This window comes from Hoplias malabaricus, chromosome 14, assembly GCF_029633855.1.
Source record: "Hoplias malabaricus isolate fHopMal1 chromosome 14, fHopMal1.hap1, whole genome shotgun sequence".
NCBI lineage: Eukaryota > Metazoa > Chordata > Actinopteri > Characiformes > Erythrinidae > Hoplias > Hoplias malabaricus.
Window position 1 is genome coordinate 2406952 of NC_089813.1, and position 20436 is coordinate 2427387.

At 43.0% G+C, this 20436-nt stretch overlaps 1 protein-coding gene across 5 annotated transcripts in view; it reads left to right on the forward strand.

The window, feature by feature from the left end:
- LOC136666338 (H-2 class II histocompatibility antigen, I-E beta chain-like) overlaps positions 1-19939 on the forward strand; it is an 86888-nt gene extending 66949 nt beyond the window's left edge. The window contains exons 1-6 of one of the 5 annotated variants that reach the window (XM_066644452.1): positions 14233-14301; positions 15505-15783; positions 17234-17515; positions 18834-18947; positions 19043-19071; positions 19162-19939. In XM_066644452.1, the coding sequence (XP_066500549.1) occupies positions 14250-14301; positions 15505-15783; positions 17234-17515; positions 18834-18947; positions 19043-19065 (750 nt within the window). In that variant the 5' untranslated portion in view covers positions 14233-14249 and the 3' untranslated portion in view covers positions 19066-19071; positions 19162-19939. Of the gene's footprint in view, positions 1-14232; positions 14302-15504; positions 15784-17233; positions 17516-17740; positions 17794-18833 lie in introns of those variants that run through there. The other 4 variants (XR_010795356.1, XM_066644451.1, XM_066644453.1 and 1 more) reach the window with 4 other exon arrangements.
- Positions 19940-20436: the final 497 nt, after the last annotated feature.

Here is a 20436-nt window from a genome sequence, read left to right on the forward strand (position 1 = left end):
ACACTCCTCACAGACAGTCACCCGGAGGAAACCCACGCAGACACAGGGAGAACACACCACACTCCTCACAGACAGTCACCCGGAGGAAACCCACGCAGACACAGGGAGAACACACCACACTCCTCACAGACAGTCACCCGGAGGAAACCCACGCAGACACAGGGAGAACACACCACACTCCTCACAGACAGTCACCCGGAGGAAACCCACGCAGACACAGAGAGAACACACCACACTCCTCACAGACAGTCACCCTGAGTTGGACTTGAACCCACAACTTCCAGGTCCCTGGAGCTGTGACAGAGACATTACCTGCTGCACCACCGTGCCGCCCTCAGTACAAACACAGTGATCTATTCCAAATTTTTATTTATTTAAATGTTGATGATTATGGCTCACAGCCAGTGAAAACCCAAAAGCCATTATCTCAGAAAATTAGAACGTTATATAAGACCAATTTAAAACTGATTTTAATAGAGAAATGTTGTTCTATTGAGAAGTATGTAGAGTGTATGAACTCAGTACTTGGTCTGGGCTCCTTTTGATGAATCACTGCTTCAGTGCAGCGTGGTGTGGAGGTGATCAGTCTGTGACACTGCTGAGGTGTTATGGAAGCCCAGGTTCCTTTTATAGAGACCTTCAGCTCATCTTCACTGGGTATGGTGTCTCTCATCTTCCTCTTGACAATACCTTATAGATTCTGGTAACACTTCAAATCACAGCCCTCTAATTACAGAGTATGTAGCTGTTCAGTAAGCCGTAAGATAAAATAAGTACTGGGTGAGTACAGAGCATGTACCTGTTCAGTAAGCCATAAGATAAAGGTAAGTAAAGGGTATGATACAGAAATATGCGGTTATTACTGGTATCTTACAAATACTTTACAAATAAGGAACGTAAATTATAATTAGTCAGCGATGTTCATACAATGCCCCATCACATATCGGCTAAACAGTGTAAAATATCTCTGAAGTGTGTGATGATGACGACTGTGGTAAATCAAAGCACAGTGAAACTCTGCTAGTCTCTGTAATGAAAGTATCTGACCCTGTCCTTCTCTGTAGGTGCACTGTGAATAATGTTAAAGGAGCTATAATTACATTCAGAAACACAGAGAATTCAAAATAGAAGCTGCATTCCTTATTTATAAAAAAAGACAGTAATAGTCACTTACATAAACTGCCGTAATTTAAATTTTCTAATCTATAATTATGCTCAGAAGTACAATGGATTCGTGCTTTATTTGTAAAGTGTTTATAAGACACTCAGTAATAACCATATAATTCTAGTATCATGCCCTTTACTAATTTACTATGTACTTACCTAGTAATTAGTGGGCTGTAATTTAAAGTGTTACCTTGTTACTTGTGGCAGTGTGGACAGGGGCCAAGTCCTGCTGGAAAATGAAAACCACATCTCCATAAAACTTGTCAGCAGAGGGAAGCCTGAAGTGCTCTAAAATGTCTTGGTAGACAGCTGCGCTGACTTTAGACTTGATCTAACACAGTGGACCAACACCAGCAGACGTCACGGCTCCACTGACTGTGGAAACTTCACACTAGACTCCAGCAGCTTGGATTGTGTACTTCTTTTAGACTTAGACTTTGGACACTGAGCCACAGTCCAGTCTTTTTCTCCTCTGCCCAGGTGAGACTCTTCTGCCGTTGTCTCTGGGTCAGTAGCGGCTCGACACAAGGACTGCGACAGTTGTAGCCTGTGTCCTGAATGTGTCTGTGTGGTGGCTCTTGAAGCACTGACTCCAGCAGTGTCCACTCCTCATGAATCTCCCCCACATTTGTGAACAGCCTTTTCTTCACAATCCTTTCAAGGCTGAGGCTTTCCCTGTTGCTGGTGCGCCGTTCTCTACCACACTTTTCCTTTCACTCAACTCTCCATGTGCTCAGATACAGCAGGAGGGAGTCAGTGACTACGTTCTGACCTCTGTCAGTCAGCAGTCTTCCCCATGATTATGTGGCCTATTGAACCAGACTAAGGGACAATTTAAAGGCTTAGGAAACCATTGCAGGTGTTTTCTGATAATTATTCTAATTTTATGAAATAATGACTTTAGGGTTTCATTGGCTGTGAGCCGTAATCATCAACATTTAAAAAAATAAACACTTGAAATAGATAGTGTGTGTCTTATCAAATAATGTCCAATCCACTGCATTTACCACAGCTGGACTCAATCATGGCATAGAGATATCTCAAAGATGATCAAGAGACATGGGAGGTCCCCAAAGCTAAATGTCCATGCACATTTTTCTTTTTTCTTTTATAACACATTTTCAAAAAAAAAAACTGTTTTCACTTCGTCATTATGGGAAAAAAAAAAAAAAAAAAACTTATTACATTTTTATTTTATTTTTATTTTAACACAAGGCCTCAACATAACAAAATGAATGTAAAACTGAACAATTTATTGTGACAAATACAGCTGAAGGTGACCAGACTAACATTCACTGACGTCATGTGATGTACCAGAACTGACTGAGAGATTTTAAAATACTTAATTTTCTTCACAGTAAATCCAGACAAACTGTTAGGGATCACAGGGTGTGGACTGACTGGGGCGGACGCACACGCTAATAACACAGACTTTATTTTACACGAAATATACAAAACAAACACAAACAAACTCTAGGGCAAAGAGGATTCAAAGAAAGAACAAGATTAGGAACGAGAACCAGAAACAACATAACTAGGGATTCTAACAAACCGAGCAACTGGAATCAAACACAAGAACAACATGGATAGAAACCGTACAACTTGAACATAGCAAACAATACAAAGAACAACATGGGCCGAAACATTACCAAGAACAAATGAACGACAACAGGAAGTGAGGGAAGGGGACTTAAATACAAAACACAGACGAGACGCACCTGAGACAAATAACGAGGGTAACAAACAAGGCGGAACAAAGGCGTGACTAAAACAACAACAAAACAAAGCCATGTGCTGAGAAAACAGACCAGATGGGACGAGGGCGTGACAGATGCCCCCTCCCGAACGGGCAACTCCCGGGGCATGTAACCTAGATTCCCCAGAAGCTGGCGCAGGAGGGAGCAGGGAAACCAAGACAGTAACAGACACAGAAAATGAGGCTTGAGACAAGAGACTAGACTCTGGACAGAACAGAAGACTGACAAAGGGGAGAAACCGGTGACGAATCTAGAAACGGAGACACAAAAGAACTATAGACGGGTGGCAAAGCACTGAAACGAAGAGAATGGACTGGAGACAGAACTTGAGCGAGGACAGAAGACTGAACTAACAGGGGACGGGACCTGGGACTGGAAAGGACTAGACTGAACGGGAGTGGTTACATGAGACTGGACGGGGTGCTTAACATTGAACAAGGCACTGGAAGGGAACAAGGACTGGACGTGAGACAGGACAGATGACGGGACTGAGGCCAGGTACTGGGACTGAGCTAGAGGCAGGACAGATGGTTGAAACGGGGACTGATGCAGCACAGGAGCAGAGATGAGACTGGACAGGAGATGGGACTTGAGACAAGACAGGTAACTGGACTGGGGCTGGGTGCTAGGACCGGACAGGAGCAATGACTGGTGACGAAACAGGGGACATAACTGGGGACAGGACAGAACCAGAGACAGAAGATTGGACAGGGGTATGTGACTGGACAGGACTTGGCAGTGGAACAGGGACCAGAACGTTTACGGGGACAGAAATGAACACAGTGACAGGGACTGGGACAGAGACAAATGCAGACATGGGTACAGGGACAAGGAGAGAGACAGGAACTAGGACAGGGACTGACATGGGAACCAAAATAACATGGGGGTGCCCAGGACTGGCAAATGTCTGAGGGGAAGTCTGAGGAACCAGCCTGGGCACAGTTCTGGGACACGACCAAGAGCCGCCGGGGCCACAGTCACGGGTGCCGAAACGGCCGAAGCCACAGTCACGGGAGCAGAAACGGCCGTAGCCACAGTCACGGGAGCAGAAACGGCCGTAGCCACAGTCATAGGGGCAGACGCGGTCGTAGAAACCTCCTTCTCCGGGGCCTGTGCGGCTGAGGAAGCCTCCTTCTCCGGGGCCTGTGCGGCTGAGGACGCCTCCTTCTCCGGGGCCTGTGCGGCTGAGGACGCCGCCTTCTCCGGGGCCTGTGCGGCTGAGGACGCCGCCTTCTCCGGGGCCTGTGCGGCTGAGGACGCCGCCTTCTCCGGGGCCTGTGCGGCTGAGGATGCCGCCTTCTCCGGGGCCTGTGCGGCTGAGGACGCCGCCTTCTCCGGGGCCTGTGCGGCTGAGGACGCCGCCTTCTCCGGGGCCTGTGCGGCTGAGGACGCCGCCTTCTCCGGGGCCTGTGCGGCTGAGGACGCCGCCTTCTCCGGGGCCTGTGCGGCTGAGGACGCCGCCTTCTCCGGGGCCTGTGCGGCTGAGGACGCCGCCTTCTCCGGGGCCTGTGCGGCTGAGGACGCCGCCTTCACAGGGACTGGGGGAGCCGCTTTCACAGGGGCTGGAGGCCCTGCAGCGACGTCCACGGAGGCAGGGGGCCCTGCGACGACGTCCCGCAATGGAGCTGTTAAGGGTTTAGGGGGTTTGACGGGTGCACTCATGAGATCCCCCAGAGGTGCACCCCTGTTATCCTCACCTCTGTTGTCCTGAGGTTGGAGGCTAACAGCCCCTACCCTTAATCCCCCCCAAAAATTTCCCCGGACCTGAGGGGGTAGTCCTCGGGAGCAGAGGGTCCTGCGGAGATGTCCTCTGGAGTCAATCGGGAGAATCTGGCTCTCAATAGTTCGCTAAAAGTCTCCACCGTAATATGCAGGGCTCCCTCTCCCAGCACTTGATCAGCCCACTCCAATGCTCTCCCTTTGAGAAGGGATCTCATAAACATTACTTTGATAAATTCATGTGGCGCAGGAACAGTCAGGTAGGTAAAGTACAAGCGGCATTGGAGCAGAAAACCCTCAACCTTTGAAGTCCCCTCATACTTGGGGGGAACTCCCATATAGGACTGCAGGGTAGCAGGTTGATTCCCCACCTTTACCGTTAGAGACTCCTGTACTGTCATGAACGTCTCTTTGAAAAAATAGTCCGTGCTAGCTGCGTCCTTTGTTTGGTCGTTCATTCTGTTAGGGATCACAGGGTGCGGACTGACTGGAGCGGACGCACACGCTAATAACACAGATTTACACGAAATATACAAAACAAACACAAACGAACTCTAGGGCAAACAGGAATCGAAGAAAGAACAAGACTAGTGTGACGCGGCCTACCTCCTACCCATTAAATCACCACACCCTAATGGTCATAAGAGGGATAATACCCACTAACAGAATGGGAGATGTATATATAAAAAATACTCTGATTATAGTCCGACTACGCCACCTGAGGAATTTCACCTCAGGAAATAAGACTAGTAAACTAGCCAGGCAACCCAGGTTCGTCTGTTGGGGACAGAGGCTCGTGGTCCACACAATATTTTGTTTTCACAATAAAATTTTATTTCAGTACACATTCAAACATTACCCTAAAACACTTCAGCCGCCGCATTTACACTAATACATCAATATTCATTAAAAATCATTCAAAATTACTATTTTAAAATGACAACAAGGTGCCATAAACTAGCTGCCACAACTAGAAAGAAGAGAAAGAGAGAAGGCCTGAACAGAAAAAAAAATAACAAATTGACAAACGCAAGGAATAACCAATTACAAGAAAATCAAAACAAACAAATGAAAATCAATAAGGGTAGTATACACTTTAAAGAATAAAACAAAATAAATAATAAGAAAAGAAAATGGGCAAGCCCGAAATTGGGATATAACCTGCCAAATAAACCCAAAAATTGACAAATAATCTAACAAAATAGGAACGAAAACTTAACACAAAAGAAAATCAACAATTTCCAAAAGAAATACAACTGTCGCAGAATAAACTGCGCCTTGAAAACGAAACAAAAAAAGAAAAAACAAAAACAAACAAAACAATTTAACAGACCCGCAAGTGATACGAATCTATACAGCGCAGCAGCACGACTTAGCCAAGACGTGGAGAAAACAGCAGCACCACGAGAGGAGGAGCAACTAGGAGAATGTTTAAACTTTTAAAGGAGTTTATCTATCTCTGTCAGCACGGAGGTGCGACAACCGATAGAAGAGGCAGAGCAGCTGGCAGTGTGACGGTTCTAACGAAACATAGAATGTAAATACAAAAGACGACGGGAAATATTCTTAGAGAGAGGAAACATGCCTACCTGGAATTAAGCTGTGAAGCAGCAAAATAGCGAAGATGCAAAGCACAGAACAGCAACGATGCGAAGCAGAGAATGATTGAAGGCCTCAGACCATGGCACAACACCCACAACAATCACTACTAAACACACACAAATCACCCCGTTACTCCACACATTGTAAATCCACACAAATAAGGAAAAATATACCGACACCCATGGTCCAACCTAAAATAATTAAAACACACAAATCGTTGCAGTTGTACCTGAATCCACCACACCAAACCACACGCCAAGCCAACAACAGGAGGGTCAAGTTCACCGGAAAAGGGGGGGGAGCCAAGCAGGTCAAACGGATCACCAAGTCCTCCTACTCCCCCTTCTTATAGGGCTACAGTGACATCCCCCAATTAACCCTTGACATTACCCTTACATCAGTATCAAATGGAAATAAATAAAACACAATCTGCCACATTCTGCCCCCACTTATTAAATCTGCGCCCCAACGATGAGACACAATAACAGTGCTGACTGTTAGTCCCATTGCCTAAAAGGAGCAAACTGCTCACCAGACACCACTCTTACCAAATTACTAGAACCCATACCCAGTGGACCAACAGATCTGGGGAGATGATGAACGTTAGGGTGCTGTCCAGCTGTGATACGTGTAGTATGCCGCAAATCCCCAAAACTGGAACTAGGTTGCTCCCCTGAGCATGAAGCCACTGGGTGGGAGCTCATCACTCCTAAAGCTTGGTCCAACCTGAGCCCCGCCACAAAATCTTCCCCAGTGGACTCCACCTCGATATCGATGTTCGGCACGGGACCTGCCGAGGACCCACTAGGGCTAGCTAAAACAGCATGAGGAAACTTAGAGACCCACACACAGAGGTCATCATCACTAACTGAATCACCCTCCACTACAACTGGAGCGGGGGAAGACCCACTGGAAGGGGAAGGTGGAGACACTGGACGTAACCTGGCCTTTAACATGCTCCAGTGTACATGTTTTACTTGCTGCAAATTTTCCAGCGGCGCTATGGTATACACAGCCCCCTGCCCAGCCGGTGCCTTCAACACCTGTTAGACAACAGAACTCCAAATATCTTGAATTTTATGCCGGCCTCTCCAGCTATTATCCCTCAGGTACACCAACTGACCCACCTGCAGAGGTGCCTCACGCACCTTCTGATCATGACGCTCCTTTCGACGTCCAGCTGCCTGCAACAATTTCTCCCGGGCACCATCGAAAGCAACCTTAAGTTGGGCCTGATGCTCTAACACCCAATCATGCACTTCTCCTGACACTGGCTCAGACACTCTGCCAAGGAGGAAATCCACCGGGAGTCTAGCTTCTCTCCCAAACATTAAAAAGAAGGGCGACTCACCTGTACCCTGATGGGGAGTAGTATTATAGCAAAACAGGACTTGGGGTAAACAAGAAGGCCAATTCCGCTTCCTCGCGACAGGAAGGGTGCGCAACAAATATTGTGAAGAGTCCTATTGAACCGCTCACACTGCCCATTTCCAGCTGGGTGGTATGGGGTAGTCTGGGATTTATCCACCCCATATAAACTACAAACCTGCTGGATAACAGAGTTCTCAAAACTCCTACCTTGGTCAGAGTGAATTCGACTGGGTATCCCAAACTTATAAAACCATTCGGCCAAGAGAACCTGCCCCACTGTAGTTGCCCGCTGATCCCGAGTTGGGATTGCCACTGTGTACTTACTGAACACATCAGTCATAACCAATACATTCTCCAGCCCATTTGCTGTAGGCTCTAAAATTGTAAAATCTAAAAAGCTGCAAGTTCTCCTCACCTCCCTCAGGATGGAACACTCTATGGAACAATACCCCATCTCGTTCCACCAATCTATCCCATTGGCGCAACAGGGCCAACACTGGTCGAGAAAGCTCTCTTCTGGAGTGGGTTGCCTTTGTTCCCTCCAGAAATGCCAGATGTCCCTCAACACTGAATCTGCCACCTGAAGTTGGCAAAGATCTGATGGAGAGAAACTGGGGAACACTGAAACTAAGGTCTGGCTGACCGGCACTCTACTGTCCAAACCCGACACCTGCTGCAAAGAAGCAGGAACAGCGGTACCAGGCAAACCCTGCTCTGTCAAACTAGACCCCAAAACATACTGCCGAGAAAGGGCATCTGCATTTCAATTACTTCGACCTGACCGATATTTGATTTCAAAATTAAAAGAGGCCAACTGAGCAGCCCAACGGTGTTCCATAGCCCCCAATTTTGCAGTCTGAAGATAGCTCAAGGGATTGTTATCGGTAAAGACAACACACCGGTGACCCAACAAATACTCCCGGAATTTCTCTGTCATGACCCACTTGAGAGCCAGAAATTCCAATTTCATGGAACTAAAGTTGGTCATGTTGTGCTCAGTCGGGCGCAGGACACGGCTGGCATAGGCCACTGGCCTAAGGCAACCATCCTGTTCCTGAGAAAGGACAGCACCTAGACCGCTATAACTAGCATCAACCTCCAGGATAAAGGGACGTGAAAAATCTGCATAGGCCAACACTGGGGCGGAAACCAATTTGGCCTTCAAGGCCTCAAAGCTACGCTCACATTCAGGTGTCCATGCCTCACCCACAGATGGACCAGACCCCTTTTTAGACTTGGTGCCAGCCAATTTTGCCACCAACCTATGGAGAGGGCCAGCTAACTGGGCAAAACCCTCCACGAAACGCCGATAATAGCTGGCAACCCCCAAAAAAGAACGCAGCTCTGACACGTTTTGAGGCTGCCGCCACTGAGCCACTGCCTCAACCTTAGCAGGGTCTGTGGAAACCCCCTTGGCCGAAATCACATGCCCCAAATACCCAACCTCCTGCTGAAAGGCGGCACACTTCTCTAATTTAACCTTTAGCCCTTCCCTCTGGAGTTGGTCAAGGACAACCTCCAACCACTGAATATGCTGATAAACAGAAGAGGAAATTACCACAATATCATCAAGATACAAAAGTAAGGACTGACATTGTTGGTCACCAAACATCTGCTTGAGACGTTGGAACGTGCTTGGGGCATTACAAAGCCCGAAGGGCATACAATTCCATTCAAAGAGGCCGAAAGAAGTACAAAAAGCTGTTTTGGGTTTATCCCCTTCAGTCACCGGCACCTGATTATAGCCACTGGCCAAATCCAAGGTAGAAAACCAACGAGCCCCAGACAAAGCATCCAAACTCTCTTCAATCTGAGGCAAAGGGAAAGCATCCTTTCTAGTTTTACTATTTAACTGGCGATAGTCCACACACATACGCAAGCTCCCATCCTTCTTAACCAAAACGATTGGAGATGCGTATGGGCTACTGCTCTCACGTATGATCTGGGCCTCAAGCAACTGATGGGCTTTCACTACCTCGAATTCAGAAGGGGGAACCCAACGATAGCGCTGCCGAACAGGGATCCAACAAAGGAATATCATGAGAGATGAGATCTGTGCAACCCAAGTCACTCTCATGGACAGAAAAGACAGCCTGATACTTCTGCAACAAAGATTGAACCTCACTCTGTTCCTGCTCTGACAGCATCGACAAGTCCAGCGATTCCAGTTGTGTCTGTACAGAATTAGCAGCTGCCTGCGAAGACACAGTTGCTGTAGTAAACCTCTCTTCCTCAACCCCAAAAGGTAAGCTAATTACACATGTAAGACTCAAAGAGCCTAGAAGGACCCGAGGATACAACAATACCTCTGTGTTACCTACATTGACCACAGGAACATAAACAGTACCTCGGACCACTGGTAACAAACAGGAAGAGACCAGCAACCCTGCTGGCAACCCACTGGGGGCTCCAGCAACGCCACCTCACCAAAGAACTACTCTGGACAAGTGCTGGTGACCAATTTCATAACCCCACCTGGCACACGAATCGCTCGGGAACCACGAACCCTGACCTGGCCAGAGAAATCCCTTGAGCCCTGAAGGGCAGACGAGATTGTTGCAGTGCATCTAAAACAGGACCTGGGGCCTGAGACACCAAAGGCAAACTAAACAAAGAGGGACCATGCACTACAAACAATTCCTGGTAGCAGCGACTGATAACATTCATGCCCAAAACACCAGGAGCTAAAGAAGATGCCCCAGGTGGGTCCTTAACCACCAGAATACCACACTTAGGGAGAACCTTCCCACACAAAACTACATCAAGCTCAATGCAACCAATATAGGGGACCCCAAGGCTGAAACTGCTGCAAAAAGAAACTCTCCGTTATGGTGGACACCATGGACCCAGTATCCACTAAGCAGATCACAGCTACTCCCCCAATCGACACTAATAGTAGGACAAGATGACATCAACCGGTGCACATTATCCACCTCTGAGCTTTGGCTCTGCAGCTCAGTGGGCTTTAGTTTTCCAACTGTGCAGCAGAGGAGGGTCTGGCCCTATTAAAGGGAGCACCAGAAGGGACATAAGTACGGGAACTAACACGCTCCCCCTCACACTCCCTCGCCAAATGGCCTGGCTGTTGACACCTACGGCATATAACACAACTAGGAAGAGAGGGCCGATTTGGTCTCGACGATTGTTGCAAAGAAGTCAAAGCTTGAGTTAGCCGATCAATCTGACCCTGCTGTTGCTTCAAAAGCTTCCTCAGTTCTCCCAACTCAGATGCTTGAGGGGTAACTACTGGGGTTGGAGAACTCCCCTGCACGCCATACTGTACCCCATAAGCTGACGGCAAAGAGAAACTACGTCCCCTGGCCCCACCCGGTAAACCCTCTCTCTCCCAGCGCATAGCCTCTGCTCGCACATCCAACAAGGTAGTACTAGGCCGCTGGCGAATAAATTGTTTGAGTTCCAGACAAAGGGAAACATCCAAAACATGCTCAGCAAACTGATCTCGGAGCAATATTCCCACATCAAGGGTGCCAGCAGGTGCCTGCTGTTTCACCTGCTCCATCAAAGCCATTAAAGCTAATGAAAATTCCAATAATGTCTCGCCCACCTGTTGCCGTCTAGAGAAAAAGGCCTGCTCTAGTGTGACATAAGATGAGGTACAACCATACAATTCTTTTAAAATCTCAAATATTTTAGTGGGATCACTGCGCTCTACACTACTCTGATATTTTATCTCTCTACGTGCTTCTCCCTCTTAATGGTCAAAAATAAAATAAGCTTGCTCAAGGACGGAAAAGTGTCGAGCACGCATACACACTTGTACCTCCTCTATCCACTCAACTATACCTATGCCAGATTTACCATTAAACAAAGGGCATTTCCTCTCTCTAGGAACGACTACCAGTCGTTCAATAGTAGGACTAGGCACTGCAGGAGGCTCGTTAACTAAGGGAGTTTGTGGGCTAGTACCCGCCACAGAAGCACCATTCTCCTGAAGGAGACGCCGGTTATCAGCCTGAAGCTGTGCTACAAGTACCCTAAGCTGTTGCATTTCCTCCTCCATAGTCAGCACGGGGCTTACTCCAAGTTACCAGAGTTAAAGAAACTAACGCCCACAAACCAAGATGTGCAATCCTAATGTGGTGCTGCTGCTTTATCTCCACCGGCACCTATATACACTTAAGAAAAAAAAAAAAAGACAAAATATTAATAAAAATGCATGGAAATGGAACCACAAGTCTGTCAACACAACAAATCCTGCCGACTACGCCAGTTTGTGACGCGGCCTACCTCCTATCCATTAAATCACCACACCCTAATGGTCATAAGAGGGATAATACCCACTAACAGAATGGGTTATATATATATAAAAAAATACTCTGATTATAGTCCGACTACGCCACCTGAGGAATTTCACCTCAGGAAATAAGACTAGTAAACTAGCCAGGCAACCCAGGTTCGTCTGTTGGGGACAGAGGCTCGTGGTCCACACAATATTTTGTTTTCACAATAAAAAATTTATTTCAGTACACATTCAAACATTACCCTAAAACACTTCAGCCGCCGCATTTACACTAATACATCAATATTCATTAAAAATCATTCAAAATTACTATTTTAAAATGACAACAAGGTGCCATAAACTAGCTGCCACAACTAGAAAGAAGAGAGAGGGAGAGAGAAAGAGAGAGAGAGAAAGAGAGAAGGCCTGAACAGAAAAAAAAATAACAAATTGACAAACACAAGGAATAACCAATTACAAGAAAACCAAAATGAACAAATGAAAATCAATAAGGGTAGTATACACTTTAAAGAATAAAACAAAAGAAATAAGAAAAGAAAATGGGCAAGCCCGAAATTGGGATATAACCCGCCAAATAAACCCAAAAATTGACAAATAATCTAACAATAGGAACGAAAACTTAACACAAGAAAATCAACAATTTCCAAAAGAAATACAACTGTCGTAGAATAAACTGCGCCTTGAAAACAAAACAAAAAAAAGAAAAAAACAAAAACAAACAACACAATTTAACAGACCCGCAAGTGATACGAATCTATACAGCGCAGCAGCACGACTTAGCCAAGACGTGGAGAAAACAGCAGCACCACGAGAGGAGGAGCAACTAGGAGAATGTTTAAACTCCGTTTAAAAGGAGTTTATCTATCTCTGTCAGCACGGAAGTGCGACAACCGATAGAAGAGGTGGAGCAGCTGGCAGTGTGATGGTTCTAACGAAACATAGAATGTAAATACAAAAGACGACGGGAAATATTCTTAGAGAGGAAACATGCCTACCTGTAATTAAGCTGTGAAGCAGCAAAATAGCGAAGATGCAAAGCACAGAACAGCAACGATGCGAAGCAGAGAATGATTGAAGGCCTCAGACCATGGCACAACACCCACAGCAATCACTACTAAATACACAGAAGTCACCCCATTACTCCACACATTGTAAACCCACACAAATAAGGAAAAATATACCGACACCCATGGTCCAACCTAAAATAATTAAAACACACAAATCGTTGCAGTTGTACCTGAATCCACCACGCCAAGCCAACAACAGGAGGGTCAAGTTCACCGGAAAAGGGGGGGGAGCCAAGCAGGTCAAACTGATCACCAAGTCCTCCTACTCCCCCTTCTTATAGGGCTACAGTGACATCCCCCAATTAACCCTTGACATTACCCTTACATCAGTATCAAATGGAAATAAATAAAACACAATCTGCCACACTAGGAACAAGAACCAGAAACAACATAACTAGGGATTCTAACAAACCAAGCAACTGGAATCAAACACGAGAACAACATGGATAGAAACTGTACAACTTGAACATAGCAAACAATACAAAGAACAACATGGGCCAAAACATTACCAGGACAACAGGAAGTGAGGGAAGGGGACTTAAATACAAAACACAGACGAGACGCACCTGAGACAAATAACGAGGGAAACAAGGAGGCGCAACAAAGGCGGGACTAAAACAACAACAAAACAAACCATGTGCTGATAAAACAGACCAGACGGGATGAGGGCATGACACAAAATGAGGCTAACACCCATTTCAAGCTGTATGGTGTGAAATAAAGACCAAACTAATTAGTTAACAACACTGAAAACTAGCTTTGCCAAAAAAATGTTTTCTTTGATGTTTAGTACCATGTTGATGCAGTTATTTCTAGACTCCTTGCGCACACCCAGCCCCTGTTTGGGTGAGTGGACAGACTGAATGTTATTTCACTGCAAGTTGTACTTGTGTATCTTTTTTGTATGTGACAAATAAATTGAATCTGAATCTGACTCCTAACTGTAAGTGTCATTTGAAAAATGGAACAGCCTTGCATTAGTTTATTACTCAGTCACAGTCAACAGCTCTAAAAATGTTAAACACACGCATGTACATAACAGGTAGGTTAACATAATAGGTTAACGCTAATATAACAGAAGATTTTTTTATTTTCAATATTACACAGATTTGTGCACAGCTTTGGCAGTTGTCATTACTTAACTATGAAGTTGCCTGGAAAGATGCATTTCTGCTTCTGCCTAGTAACCGGTGATGAAGTGGTGTATTAGACTGTGGTTGATTGATGAACTGAGCTGTGTGTATGAACTGGAACCCTCTCTCTCTCTGAAACTCTTTCAGTTGTTGGAAACAGATCGAGGTGAAAATGAACCTGAGTCTGCAGCTGCTGCTCCTCCTGACTCTGACCGTCAGAACAGGTGGGTTTATACTTATACTTATCTGAGTAGTTTTATTTGAATTATATGTGTGTAACACACAGACATTTATCTGGAGTGTAAATGTGCTTTGCACTGAACTTTTAAAAACTTCATATAAAATAAACATGAATACAGTTGTAACGGTTAGTTATCAGTGAAGTTATCAGTGTGTGGAGAGGCGTCTGGAAGAACACACTGAAGTGAACTGGTGAAGACTGGATTTAAAAGGTGTATTTATGCATTATATATTTCAAGAAGTAATTTCTGGCAAATGTAATTAATCTGAAATGTGGAACTGTGTTGATGTAAAAAAGATTAATTTAAATTAGTTTAAAATGTATTATAAGTTTATAGATATTTTCATTTAATAAAAATTCTGAACAAATTTAAGAATAATGCTAATCGTAGCTATTACTTATGACTGAGTAAATGTGTCCCAGAGTTCTCTGAATCACAAAGGGAACAAATTCATCTGCACAATGTGATTTGTTGATTTTAATCAACAAATTTTAATCAAAGCTACTTTTTGTAAAAATAAGAGGTCATCTCTTCTCCATGTGCTGCTCCCCAGTCGGTTTACACTGGAAAACGGTCTAATGAGTTTATGAAGTCCCAGTCACTGTATTTGGGTAAAAAGTGTCACTGTAAGACATGCTCTCTCTCTCTCTCTCTCTCTCTCTCTCTCTCTCTCCTCTCTCTCTCTCTCTCTCTCTCTCTCTCTCTCTCTCTCTCTCCTCACGAAAGAAAAATGGCAAATACAAATGATGAAAATCATGAAAAAGAGATGAGGATGTTGCTCTTTTCCTGCTCCATAGGGGGGTAACACTGACTTATTTTTGCTGTTACAGTTACATTACTTAAGGTGGAACTGACTCTAAATTCAGGAGAGAACTAACTGCATGAAAGTAAACACAGAGCGAAAGTGCTACAAAACTAAACAGTTCGAGTTACACATGAGTTTCTGTGGGAATTCAGACAGTGAATAAACACTTACAGACAATTTACACTTCAGACACCAACAAGATACAGTCGTTTTTCTCCTCAAACAAGTTGTTCAACTTTAAAAGACTTCTGGACATAAACAAACCAGAGAACAGCATATTCCCACTATTGTAGATGTTGCCTTTAATACAGTATACATGTTTATATGATTTTCTTACACAGACTTAATTGTTACTGTAAATATTTATTTTTTCTCTCCAGCGCTGACAGGTGGATATTATCATTATGGGACATCTGAATGTCTCACCAGTTCATCAGATCTGACCGATGTGGAATATATAAGGACAAGCTATTTCAATAAGGATCCGTATGCACGGTTTAACAGCACTGTGGGGGAGTTTGTCGGCTTCACTGAGTTCGGAGTGAAACAAGCAAAATACTGGAACAGCCTTCCTTACCTACAGGAGATGAGAGGTACACTGGAGAGTTACTGCAAACACAACCTGGGGCTTGATTTCTCCTCTGTTCTGATGAAGGCAGGTGAGAATGAATCAGTGCAGCTCAGAAACAACTAAACCACCACTGACCCGTTCATTTACACTCAGCTCTGAACATAGCTTTAACACACACTTTAACACCACTCTGCTCTTCCTTAATCTTACAAAATAAGTTTAGTGTAAAATTTCACTTTCTCTCTTTCAGCTTGACTTGTGTAAATCCAGATGATTAATACAATTAATAAGATTAATATGAATTATAAACAAATAACACTAAATGTGATCATTGGTTTTGTTGCTTAAAAGATTTCTGTTCATCCTGTTTTAATTTTTATTTCATTGGCGCGGATGATAAAAATACTAACAGATCACATAAGTAGTTTTAACATAACTATCTCTAAAGATTATGTTTATAATTTTCCAGTCTTAGATGAACTCATTAATTTTGTACACTAACCTTTTAATAAAATAAAATAAAATTAAATATGTGGAAAAACGTAATGAGCCAATTACACGTTCAGTTCAGTAGAGTTCAGTGTAGTAGCATTGAGCAGAAAGACCCTGTTCCTGAAACTGTGCTTTAAATTGAACTAAAGGCAACTAACCCCAGCTGTGGTATCACATCAGTATAAATCAGTGGTTCTCAAATTTCTCAATTACACCGTCAGACCTTGTTGGACCATTAGTCAAATTACTGCAAGAGTAAAGAATTTAAATAATTCTATTATGTTTTCTCTTCAAAATATTTATGAAGTCACACTAAACGACAAATGATCTGTTTATGACACAATTGATTGTTCAGTCATTTTAGAGCAAACTTAATTAATATAAGACTTTTATAATGAATTCTTAAGAGCTCTTAAACTCTATTAAAGTTCTGTACTGTGAAAATATTTATTGAATATAACACTGTGGTAAGCACTTACTCTGTGGCACGATTTTATATTTAACATATTTTATAAAAGTTTTGTATTAGATTTTAAAAATGAATGGACAATGCCTTTAATTAACCCATTAGACCTTCATGGATGTTAGTTCTGGGATTGCAGGTTACAGTCTGTAATTAGGAATGATCAGAAGAGTTAAAATGCTAACTAAAGCATATAGAGCAGGAGACAGTCATAGAGTCATTAATGATATAATTTGTCACATTAAAAAAAGTGATTATGTGTAAAATATTAAATGTAAGGGATAATGTAATGTATCAGATATCTTAATGTATCAGAAAAATCCAGTGAGAATTTGGGTTAATTTACACAGTTCTGTAATGTGAACACACACATAGAACACTGTCTGAATGTGAACTGTGCAAAGTGGATATATTTTAGGAATCACATCATCAGTTGGTTCACTGAGATTACGAAAGACATCTGAGAATACGCCTTGCTGAAAATACCTGTCTATTTAGTCCTGTTCTGTTTGATTGCACTAATAATAACACACAAATATGAATATCTTCTTAAGGTATTGGTCATATCTCTGGTGTCTTGCAGTGAGGCCGAGGGTGGAACTCATGTCAGAACAGCAGCCCAGTGGTGCGCACATGTCCATGTTGATGTGCAGCGCGTATGACTTCTACCCTCCAGCCATTGATATGTACTGGCAGAGAGACGGTAAAAAAGTTACCACTGATGTGACCACAACTGAGGAGCTGGCTGATGGAGACTGGTACTACCAGGTCCACTCTTACCTGGAGTACACCCCCAGATCTGGAGAGAAGATCTCCTGTGTGGTGGAGCATGCCAGCTTCTCAGAACCTATGGTCTACGACTGGGGTGAGGACAGAATGAGATTATTAAAAACTTTTAAAATCTGTTTAATACTGAACCACTTCATGCTCATGAGCTGTTTGAGCAGCAATTTATCCAGGATGTGCTTGTGAACAATTACTGAATACATAGTACAGTTCAGGAAGTGCTTCACGAAGGGGTTTCTCACACTTGAATAATCTCTGGTGGTCCATAATGGTCTTAGGTCAGCTGTTTTATTTATTTACACAGACACAGGGAGAACATGTAAACTCCACCCAGAGGCTACTCAGTGATGCTCAAAGCAGGTTTGTCTCTTTATTGTCACTTAGAAACAAAACATTCTTACAAAGCTTCACTAGTTCACTCATGAGCGAATAATTTCAAAATATAAAGCTTAGAATAGAATAGAAAGACTTTATTGTCATTATACACAGCATACACAGTATACATAGTACAACAAAATTGGAAGGAACCAGATTCCTGGGATAAATACTGAATCTATTTTTATTTTATATAAGTGGCATAGACCCTCAAACACTGGCGTTGAAAAGTTCTGATGGACCTTTTCTAGAGATAAATAGGTGAACACTGAGGTGGAGTATATTGAGTACCTGTGGTTTAAGGGTTAAAGTGGAAATAAAGCTTGGGTGAGAAGTAGACTGTAAATATAACGGCATGTTAATGAAAAATCTGAACCAGAGCAGTAATCATTTTTTAAGGTTTAAAAATACAATATTAAAGTTATTACCCAAAGAACAATGAATGAATGAATTACTTTTGCTACAGTTCCTGATATTATTGATTTCAAATCTTGTTTCTGCTTTGTTTTTGGCCTGTGCAGTGATACAGCATCATTTAAGTAGAACTACTGGCCTGTGTTTGGGGCATGTCCCTAATATTACACACTTCTCTACAGCTGCAGCTATTGAATTATTAGTCACTCACAAGTTGGAAATAGCCTTTTCATTTAGGAGTAAATGCAAATTCAGGAGTTGGGCTCGGCCCCTTAGTTCCAGTGAAAGGAACTCTTAATGCCTCACAATACCAAGAGATTCTGGACAATTTCATGCTTTGTGTCTGACCTCATTAATGCGCTTCTGGAAAAATGGTCAATAATTCTCATAAAGACGCTCTTAAATCTTGTAGAAAGTCTTCCCAGGGGAGCTGAAGCTGTTATAGCTGCAAATGGTGAGCCGACATCATATTAAACCCTGTGGATTAAGAATGGGACGTCACTCAAGTTTATATGCATGCGAAGGCAGATGAGGGAATATTGTGTACATTGATTTCTTCAGAAGTAGTTTAGATTAAATACAAATATTAAACATCTGTGTTTCCTCAGATCCTTCTCTCCCTGAGTCTGACAGGAATAAGATCGCTATCGGAGCGTCGGGGCTGGTGCTGGGGATCATCCTCTCAGCTGCTGGATTCATCTACTACAAGAAGAAATCCTCAGGTGAGTGGAGACCACACAGAGTTTAACTGATATTCATTAATCTGGAGGTTTAATGTATTAATATAATTCACTGTGTGATTATTAATGTGTTTCAGGGCGGATCCTGGTGCCGAGTTAAGAGCTGGTAAGAGCTGCACTGTGGTTTTAATCTTCAGTTTGAAGTGATCAGTTAAAGTGAGTGTAACACTGAGCTGTTTTCTCTGAACTGCTGCAGGTTCTGGAGCTGAGCTGGAGACTGAGGTGGAGGACCAGTGGAGTCCATTACACTGCTTTAATCACTTGTATCAGAGAGATAATATCAACTCTGTTATTGCTATGAAACCATCAAAAGCAAATACAATTTTCTGTCTGGGTTTGATTTTTCTTCTCTTCACGTGAAGGTGAGTGTGTTTTGGGGGTGGCTCAATGCAAATGACTCTGAGGATTTTAATGAGTTAATGGACTGTTTTAGAAGATTTTATTGTACACTGGAGCCTGTTACTGTCCCTGTGATTGTACCCTCAAGAGAAAATATTCTGTACCCTTAATTACCTTCAATTAGGGAACATCATTGTACCATATTCCAATTAAAGTGTAGATTTTAAAATTGTGTTGATTTCATTCGCCTCATTTCATCTCCAGGACTTTTATTATGTTCTTTTATTTTACACAGTTCTATAATGAAAGATTACCTTCTCTAAATATTACATTGAGGGAACACATCTGGACTCTAAACCACTGCTATATCTTTTAAAGGTACATTGGTTTGTACCTTTAGTGACCAATAATATACCTGTACAGTATCTTATTTCTGAGAGTGTATTCACCATCATTTACAGTAAATTCTCACTAGAGCTGATTATGTTTATGAACAAAAACTAAAACTAGACTGAGTGTGATTTTAGAAAATAATTATATTTAATCATTAAACGCGGATATATTTGTTATTTCTTGAGAAATTATACCAGACCGTTCCTTTATTATTAAGCCTAAAGCTTTTTACTGTTATTAGGAATCAGGCTATGATCAGAAAAATGTTTATTGTTTTATTTGTCCAACATTAAGAAGTAATGTTTTACATATTTGTGTTTCACTGATTTCAATAAACACTTCTTAATTACTATTTCTACAAATTGTACTTTTAATTCCAAGGTCATGTCCAGCATGCAGACCATTAGTTAACAATGTTCACTAGAGCAATGTTGTCTGCTTTTAATAATAATCAGAAACATTTACAGAATAGTTTCTTTATCTAGAGACAGTCAAGTAAAGTTTGCTTCATCTGCACCTAAAAGTGCCACTTCTGAATAAAGGCAGACTTCATTAAAGGTGTAGTTCATGATTATAATCAAAAAACACTTTTTTAGACAATGGTGAGACTCCAAACGCTGAAAAGCACAAACCAAGATGAGGATGTTGCTCTATTCCTGCTCCATAGGGGGGTAATAGGTGTCTTCACTTAAGGTGGAAATGTCTCCAGACTCAGGAGATGGCTAACTGCATTAGCGAC